This window comes from Eurosta solidaginis, chromosome 3, assembly GCF_040869045.1.
Source record: "Eurosta solidaginis isolate ZX-2024a chromosome 3, ASM4086904v1, whole genome shotgun sequence".
NCBI lineage: Eukaryota > Metazoa > Arthropoda > Insecta > Diptera > Tephritidae > Eurosta > Eurosta solidaginis.
This window is the reverse complement of record NC_090321.1, coordinates 86,987,547-86,997,537: the sequence shown is the minus strand read 5'-3', so window position 1 is coordinate 86,997,537 and position 9,991 is coordinate 86,987,547. Positions and strand designations below refer to the sequence as shown.

The window sequence follows — 9,991 nt, the reverse complement described above, 5'->3', positions numbered from 1 at the left end:
AGCAAGATGGTTTCCAATGTCTTCGTTATTTTTCGATATGACTCAACTCACCTTTAGTAGTGGAATTATCCTTCCAATTTTCGATTGTTCGGGAATGACAAAGACAGCGATAGGTTGAAAACGTGCATTAGGTAGTTTGTTCCTTAAGCGCCAAGGTGTTTTAGCATTGGCATGGCTATTCCGTCTTGGTCTATTATATTATAATAAAAGTTAATAAAATTCCGCTATTCAAAGGTGATAAAATTAGCAGGTCACTGTATTGAAAAGAGTATGGGCAGGTTGTCAGATGCTAAAGTATGCCTCGGCTGCCATTCGACGCATTTGATGAGCCCTGCGCTGGCGATAGAAATGTCTGGCGAGCTGTGACAAGTACCTGCAATTTTGGTGGGGCATCGCTTTTTATGGTGCAGAAAGTCGTATTGTCTACTTGCTCTGCTAGCTGCCTGCTTCTGCTGTCGACTGGCAAGCTGTAGTGCCAGAGGTCGTGGTGAGCGTTGAAATCGCCAAAAATAAGGCGGTTTTCGCTAGAGTAGCGTACTGATTGATATCAGGGCGATAGCCACTTGGACAGCAGGTGGCAGGAGGGATGTAGATGTTAATTATTTCAAAGTCCACTTTGGCTAAATTAGCTGAACTACATGCTTGACTAGAAACAGGTATTTTCTTATGTATATAATCCATAGGCGGCTTATCACCCAACTTAAAAAAAACAACAATAGTTTCTTTTCGATTCAAAGATTTCCTTAATACATGTATTTTATGTATGCACGACATAAGTATACATTTAAATATATGAATGTATATGCCCGTATATACAAAGTAAAAAACAAATAAGAAGATCTACCCATATTAATAAGTTTGTTTGCATATAAATAAATGTGCTTCAATTCATGATAATATAAATATATTTACAAATAGAATATTGCAAGGTTTAAAGTATTACGTTAACCGCGTTGGGGAATATTTTGAAACGAGTTCTACAAATTTTTTAATTTTCTTCATTATGTGCGTTTTTGCCGAAATTCATTAATTGCATTTTTTTTTATTTACATTTTTAAGAGAAGTTTTATAGGAAACCAACTAGATATTTGATTTTCGAAAAATTTTAAAACAAAAAATATGCTTAGAAGACTCTTCAAAGGATCCAAATTATTTTTTAATTACCTCGACCTTGAACTCAATATAATTAAATAACGAAAACAATTAACAATAATTTTTCCGAACACTATTGCTAGTAATGTGTAAATTTACACATTTAGACTTCTTGTGCAAAATAGATTAATTTGAGGGTTGTAAATTTTTTTTGTGTAAGCGTATACATATTTTACATAGGTAAGTTTAAACCTGATTAAGCTAATTTAAAATTGTCCAAAGAAAAATCTTTTTAAATAAGGACAAAATATGGCGAAATTCATGGTTAATACATTTAAAAAAATTTTGACATATTTCAAATGAAAGCAACTTCTTAAGACGAACTTATTACACGATTATATTAGTAATCACAAAATATGTACGCGATATATTCATCATATCTACATACATATATATGTATGTAGGTAATGATATTTCTTTATTTATACAAAATCCGATGCCGATGATGATGACGCCGCCGATGCAACCGATATAGCCGAAGCAACGGATGATGTTGTCGATACGGTGGATGTGGTTGATGCCGCACGGTGTGTTGGTGGCAATATAAGTAAAGCTGCTGCCGCATTTGGCGGTGAATGCGGCACAACACATACCGCAGAATCCTCACCTGCCATAAGCATGCGTTCTGCTGATGTGGAAGCATTTGTTGGTGTAATGGGTCGTTGTTGTTGTAGCGATGTTGATGATGCCGCATCACCACCGGCAGGATTACAATTTGCACCGATTTCTGATATAGGAACTGCTGCATTGGCTATTTCTTCATTGCTTAGAACGTGTTGTTTGAATTGTTGTGAAGTGGGTGGTACAACCAAAAGATTAACGGATATAAGCAATGGATGTACTAATTTGGTATCCATAAGCATTATCGTAACTTCTTGATTTTTCTCCAGGCTTAGTGAGCTTATTTCGGTTTTTTGTGTGAATGTGGGTTGCCGTTGTGAATTGATTGATGTGACAGATGTTCTGAGAAGTAAAAAAAAAAGTAATTGTTTTAGTTGCAAATTATTTTTGATTATATGAAACATTTAATAGTTTTGATTTGTACGCTTATTAGGAATAGTGATTGAAATTCAGCTACTACAGGGGATACTAAGTTTACCATATACCACAATAATACACTATAACGTAAGGGTTATCATACCTTTCCTTTTCTTTCTTTTCCTGTCCTCTCATTTCCTTTCTTTTCCCTACTTTCCTTTCCCTCCCCTTCCTTTCCTATACTTTATTCCTTTCTTTTATATCATTTCCTTTTCCTCTCTTCCCTTCTTTCCTTTACCTACCTTTCCTCCCCCTTCCTTTGCATTCATCTCCTCTTCTTTTCTATACCTACTTTAAAGCTTTCTTGTTTGGTTATTCAATATTTATTTTCTTTAATTATTTTCAATGAATGATATTTTTTATACATCAAAAATGAATATCAAAGAAAAGTATAAAAAGATATTTCACATAAATTACAAACATAGTTATTTAAAAGTTGATAATGTTCAAGTGTATATTGTGGTTTACAACTCTGCCAACGTGTCTTAAGACCGTCCCCGGTCATATAACTTAAAAACTAAATTAAGTTAAAAAATAACTCATTTAAATCTTCAATACAAATGATCCCATTATTATTATTTCCAAGCCACTTTCTCATTTTATTAGCTTCAACAACGCCATCATACGGTAATTGAGTCAACTGGCAGTTTTCTACGTCTCGCACCACATATCTATCATTTCCTAAAATCTTATCTATTATGTAAAGACCTTTAAACCTCGGTATGAGTTTTTTGTTTGTTCCCACAACCGAATCTACATTTCTTATGACTACAAAATCTCCCACTTCATATTCTTTTGCCCTCACATGTTTTTTTTTAAATAGTTTAAATTATATTCCTGCTTTTTCTTAATTGCTACAGATGCATTTAATCTAATTTGTTCCAGATTACGCGTTTCATCAACATTTATTCTATTATCTAAATACTCTGTGAACTCATCCACTATTTCACCCCTCTGTTCTCCTTAAGCTCCTCATGGAACTTGGCGCTGGGGAGGGAGGGGATGGCCTGAAGGTTTAATGTGTCCACATAAATCGTTTCCGGGATGGTCGGGCTAGCGCCTTAATGGTGCTGTGGTACCGGATCTGTATCCGGCAAAGGACCATCACATCGATAACACTCCCCAAAGCCTTCGGGGAGCAACCTTATCGCTACAACAACAACAACAACAACAACAGCAACTACTAATAACAAGTGTTTCCGTTTAGATTGAATTGAAGGTAGAGGACCAAAATGATCAATATGAATTGTGTCAAATGGTTCAGGTTATTTAGTATATTATACAAACTTCGTTCATTTACTTGAACGGGCTCTGCATAAATAGTACACTTGAGACAGTTTTGTATAAATTTTTCAACTTTTTGTTTAATTTCCGGAAGCCAATAATGTAAAAATAACGTCGTCACGGTGTTTTTGAACAGTATCAGTACTATAATATTGTCCTCCATTTCTTTTGGCACATAAAGTGCTACTTTTCCTTTGTCTCTATAAATTAAACTATTTGAAAATTTAAAGTGTATTACTTCCTCTTTTTCCATGCGTTCTTTTAAAGCTGTTATTTCATTGTCACGTTCTTGGGCTAGCTGTATTTGAAATTCAGCTTCACTAATATCTATGCTAGCAACTTGATAATTCTATTTTGAATAGTATAATTAAAACTTTCAAGTTCTAATGCCTATCTTGCAATACGAGCATTCACCTGTTTCTTTCCTAAAGTCAATGCAAGTGAATTGCAATCTGTAACAATTTTAAATGGAATACCTTCAAGATATACTCTAAATCTTTTCAACGCATAAATTATTGCTAGAGTTTCAAGTTTGAAACTATGGTATCTGCTGTCAGCACTTGTAGCAGTTTTTGAAAAATAAGAAACTGGATGAAATTTACCATCATCTTGACGCTGCAATAAAACTGCTCCGAACCCCAATGAACTTGCATCACAATGTAGTTCTGTTTCTTTTAAAGGATTATAAATGGACTTTCAGTCAATTTAGTTTTAAGTTCCTGAAATGCACTAACACACTGCTCGTTAAAATCAAAGCTTACATTTTGTTTAAGCAGTTGCTGTAGTGGTTTCACAATCCGAGAAAATGATGGTACAAAGCGTCGAAAAAAAGAAAAAAGTCCTATGCAAGAGTGTAACTCTTTTTAGTTTCTTGGTATACGATAATTGCCTTGAAATGTGAAAGCCAAATTTACATTTGTTAAGATTTAACTTTAGGCCTTTTTCTGAAATACGTGTCAAATCTTCGCGAACCTACTATTAAATCATCCATATATATATAATTAGTTGTTTTGAATCAATTAAGGCTTTAAAAATCGTATTTATAAATCATTGGAATACAGCAGGTGCATTTTTTAATCTAAATTGCATTCCTAAATACTCATGTTGCTCATTCTGCGTTACAAAAGCAGTATATTGAACAGATTCTGGTGACATCTTGACTTGATGAAATCCACTTTTTATACCTTTCATGAAAATGAAATGGTATATTAATTTCGTCACGAAACCAAAAATTGTAAGTCCTTAAAGGAAAATAGATATACCCACCATTAAGTATACCGAAATAATCAGCATGAAGCGCTGAGTTGATTTAGCCATGTCCGTCTGTCCGTCTGTCTGTTTGTATGCAAACTAGTCCCTCAATTTTTGAGACATCTTGATAAAATTTGGTGGGCGGGTGTATTTGGGTGTCCGATTAGACATTTGTCGGAACCGGCTGGATAGGACCACTATAGCATATATCCTCCATACAACCGATTTTTCAGAAAAAGAGGATTTTTGTCATATCTTACTCAATTTAACAGATTGAAGCTTCAAACTTCACCATATAATTTCGTATATTGCACATATTGTTGCCTGAAAAAATTGATGAGATCGGTCGTGTATATAGTATATATCTCCCACAACCGATTGTTCAGATAAGAAACTTTTCGTAATTAATGCCCTATTTTAGGAGCTAAAGGCTTCAAATTTCAACGAGGGCTTACGCATATAGCATATATTGTTGTCTGAAAAAATCATAAAGATCGGTGGTATATATAGTATACATATATATGGTGGTATATACAGTATACTAGCAGACCCGTCAGACGTTGTTCTGCCATAAATTTGGTCTATCTGCATACATTTTAATAAGCTTTTTCTCTCTAACTCTGCCCTCTCCTCTTCACTTCTTCTTAATCATTTTATTCACTCCTCCGTCCGTCTTTTTCGCTTCATCTATCTCCATTTTCGTCTCACTATATCTCTTTCTCAGTCTGCTTATCCTTCCCTCTTTTCTCTTCTCTCAAGTTTTTCCCATTCTTCTTCATCCCTTATTGCCAGTCCCAAAGGGTGGTATGTATCTTGTTCCAGTCCCATTCCGATTTCCAGTCCCACTCCGATTCTCAGTCCCTATCCTAGTGCTAATCTCATTCCCAGCCCGTCTCTGGTCTACTTTCCCGAAAAATATAGGCAAATTTATATACCAAATTTCAGGCAAATCGAATAGGATGTATGTGTAAATAGGTATGTGGGTATTATCAATTCATGCATATTTATCAGTTTTGACAGGTTGATGCGACTAAATCGAATATCACAATGAAAATTACTTTAAAGCTCTGAGCAACAGCTTTCATTTGATATCCATATTACACACACATTCTAGGGGTATCCGGGTCCACGTTTTGGCCTATATCTCGAGACCCTAGTCACCAGCGGTGTTGCATAAATATGTATGTACATATGTACTATGTCAAGCTGATATGATATGAAAATACATACATACATATGTACAGTCATACCTGCCTATAAACCTACGCCCGAAGTTAAATAACGCAGTGAATGCTATGTACATATGTGTCGCATCGCCTCACTCAAAGGCAATTAGCGCGCACAGTTGACACCGAACAATCACACACACGAATTTTTTGGTAAAAATGTTACTTTTGTTTAAACAATTTGGCTTATACAAGAAAGAAATCAAGTATTTTTTTTGATGCAGATCGAAGGTAAATATTTCAAAGTTTTACTGAAAAGTAGAATTTTTTAAATCCATCCATCCGTTTATGAGTTATAGCTGTGTAAACAAAAGTTTTTTTTACTACATTTTGGCAATTTGCCACGCCCCTATAATATATATCTTCAAATTATATTAACTGTACCATCTCACGTAGCTCAGCTTTCAAATGCCAAAAACCGTTTTAAAATCGGAGCATTCTGTGTGAAGTTATGTGCATACATGGCATTTAGCGACTTTATTTTATAAGAGTTATATATATATATATATATATATATATATTAGGGCGGGTCGATTTGTGGGGAGGCAAAAAAATCGCCCATTACTCTGTGAAAATCATATTCTAGGGATCAAAATAAGAAACTTTGCCGAAGGAACCATACCTCTAAAACGAATTCTGATGTACCCCCCCCGCCCCCCCCCCTCAATTTGGGTCGATTTTGAGTGCTCCAATCGAGTCCAATTGTATGACCGACCCCACTAACTTTGGAGGCCCGACCCACCGATGCCAGTGGCACACCCCCTGGACCCCCCTGGGTCAAAGTGAAATTTTTCAAAATTTGCCCCTACCCAAAAGTTCGACCCAAATTGGGGGGGGGCATCAGAATTCGTTTTTGAGGTATGGTTCCTTCGGCAAAGTTTCTTATTTTGATCCCTAGAATACGATTTTTACAGAGCAATGAGCGATTTTTAAATCGACCCGCCATATATATATGTATATAGCCTTTACCCGCGGCCCCGTCCGCAAGGAGAAAATAAAATATATGTGCTATTCACGTTAGCCTGCTTATCAAGTTATCTGTTTAAAAATTATTTTTGTCTAACGTATTTTATTTTTGTAATTTAGTAAAAAAAAATAGAACTTAATGAGAAGACAAGCTGAAAGGCACGCTTTCATGAATAGTACAATATAGTTTTTTCGAATTAAAAAAATACATTTTGTTTTTAAATTAAATTAACTGATATGAAAGGGGTGAAAGAATTACTACTCATAGAACAAAGGAGTGAAACTACAATTAGCTAAAACCAAAGAGAATTTTTTAGATGAAAATAGTGTTGCTTTTTGGGGTATTTAGTTGGTTAAAATATTACAAAAGTGTAATTATAGTTATAACAGTTCGTTACACGATTCATTTAAAAAACTCAAAAATAGAACGAAAACGCTGTGTAAGATTGAAGATAAAACATACCGATTTTAATTACGAATAATTAGCAGCAAATCCACGCCCATAAAAGCTCATAATTTAAAAACGCATGTATGCTGAACTACCGGTTGCGAAGAGACCTAAAATGATCCCGGAAGGGTCCCAGGATGATACTAAAATTCCAGGACAGATCCCGAAAATCATCCAGAAATTAACCAGGAGGGGTCCCAAAATGATTCAGAAATAGTCCCGAAAAAGTCCCGAAATTACCCTTATGGGTTCCCGTACAGATCCCGAAAACCAACCAGAAATGATACCAAAAGGCTCCCCAAATCATCCCGTATTAGTTCCGAAAAAGAATGGCCCCGACGGGATTCCTGACGGATCCCGAAAACCATCCAGAAATTATGCCGGAAGTGACACCAAATGATCCCGAAATGGCCCGACGGGATCCCGGGTGGATCCCGAAAACCATACTGAAATGATGTCGGAAAATACTCCAAATTATTCCGAAATAGCCCCGAAAAAGTCCCGAAATGATCCCGAGGGGATCCCGGACGAATCCCGAAAACCATCCAGAAATTATGCCGGAAGTGACACCAAATGATCCCGAAATGGCCCCGACGGGATCCCGGGTGGATCCCGAAAACCATACTGAAATGATGTCGGAAAATACCCCAAATGATTCCGAAATAGCCCCGAAAAAGTCCCGAAATGATCACGACGGGATCCCGGACGGATCCCGAAAACTATCCAGAAATGATGCCGGAAAGGTCGTCAAATGATCCCCTAATAGTCCCGAAATGACCCTGATGGGATCCCGGACGGATCCCGCAGACAATCCAGAAATGATGCCGAAAGGGTCCCCATTTGAGCCCTTATCAGTCGAGAAAAAGTCCCGAAGTGACCCCGACGGGATCCCGAAAACTAGAGATGATGCCGGAAGGTACCCCAAAATGATTCCGAAATAGTCGCGAAATGACCCTTACGGGATCCCGAACGGATCGCGAAAACTATCCAGAAACGATGCCGGAAAGGTCCCCAAATGATCCCCTAATAGTCCCAAAATTACCCTGCTGGGATCCCGAACGGATCCCGAAAACCATCCAGAAATGATGCCGGTAGGTACCCCAAAATTATCCCGAAATAGTCCCAAAATGACCCCGTCGGGATCCCGGACGGATCCCTAAAACCATCCAGAAATGATGCCCTGAAATTACCCCGACGGTATCCCGAAAACCATCCAGAAATGATGCCGGAAGGGACCCCAAAAAATCCAGAAAAAGTCCCGAAATGACCCCGAAGGGATCCCGGACGGATACCGAAAACCATCCAGAAATGATGCCGGTAGGTACCCCAAATGATCCCGAAAAAGTCCCGAAATGACACCTATGGGATCCCGGACGGATACCGAAAACCATTCATATAGGATGCCGGAAAGGTCCTCAAATGATCCCCTAATAGTCCCGAAATTACCCTCACGGGATCCCGACGGATCCCGAAAACCATCCAGAAATGATGCCGGAAGGGACCCCAAATGATCCCGAAAAAGTCCCAAAATGACCCCGACAGGATCCCGGACGAATACCGAAAACCATCCAGAAATGATGCCGGAAGGGACCCCAAATGATCCCGAAAAAGTCCCAAAATGACCCCGACGGGATCCCGGACGAATACCGAAAACCATCCAGAAATGATGCCGGAAGGGAACCCAAATGATCCCGAAAGTCCCAAAATGACCCCGACGGGATCCCGGACGGATCCCGAAAACCATCCAGAAATGATGCCGGAAGGGACCCCAAAAGATGCCGAAAAAGTCTCAAAATGACCTCGACGGTATCCCGGACGAATCCCGAAAACCATCCAGAAATGATGCCGGAAGGGAACCCAAATGATCCCGAAAGTCCCAAAATAACCCCGACGGGATCCCGGACGGATCCCGAAAACCATCCAGAAATGATGCCGGAAGGGACCCAAATGATCCCGAAAAAGTCCCGAAATTACCGCGACGGGATCCTGGACGGACACCAAAAACCATCCAGATGTGATCCCGGTAGGTACCCCAAATGATCCGGAAATAGTCCCGAAATTACCCCGTCGAGAGCCCCGACGGATCTAGGAAACTATTAAGAAATGATGCCGGAGAGGTCCTCAAATGATCCCCTAAGAGTCCCGAAATGATCCCGCGCGGATCCCGGACGGATCCCGAAAACCATCCAGTAACGATGCCGAAAGGGTCCCCAAATAATCCCGTATTTGTAGAGAAAAAGTCCCGAAATTACCAAGACGGGATCCCCGACGGATACCGAAATCCATCCAGAAATGATGCTGGAAGGGACCCCACATGATCCCGTATTAGTCGAGAAAAAGTCCCGAAATGACCCCGACGGTATCTCGGACGAACCCCGGAAACTATGCAGAAATGATCCCGAAATGACCCCGTCGAGATCACCGACGGATCCCGGAAACTATGCAGAAATCATGCAGGAAAGGTCTTCAAATGATCTCCTAATAGTCCCGAAATGATCCCCGACGAATCCCGGAAGCTATGCAGAAATGATGCCGGAAAGGTCTTCAAATGATCCCCGAAAAGCCCCAAAATGATCCCGAACGGATCCCTAAAACCATGCAGAAATGATACCGGAAGGGACCCCAA

General features: G+C 38.9%; 1 protein-coding gene across 2 annotated transcripts in view; it reads right to left on the bottom strand.

Annotated features, from left to right (window-relative positions):
* Positions 1-749: 749 nt before the first annotated feature.
* The window catches only part of gcl (germ cell-less), a 100,181-nt gene continuing 90,939 nt past the window's right edge, over positions 750-9,991 (bottom strand). For both annotated transcript variants that reach the window (XM_067772646.1, XM_067772647.1), the window contains exon 7: positions 750-2,115. In XM_067772646.1, the coding sequence (XP_067628747.1) occupies positions 1,575-2,115 (541 nt within the window). In that variant the 3' untranslated portion in view covers positions 750-1,574. The remainder of the gene's footprint in view (positions 2,116-9,991) is intronic.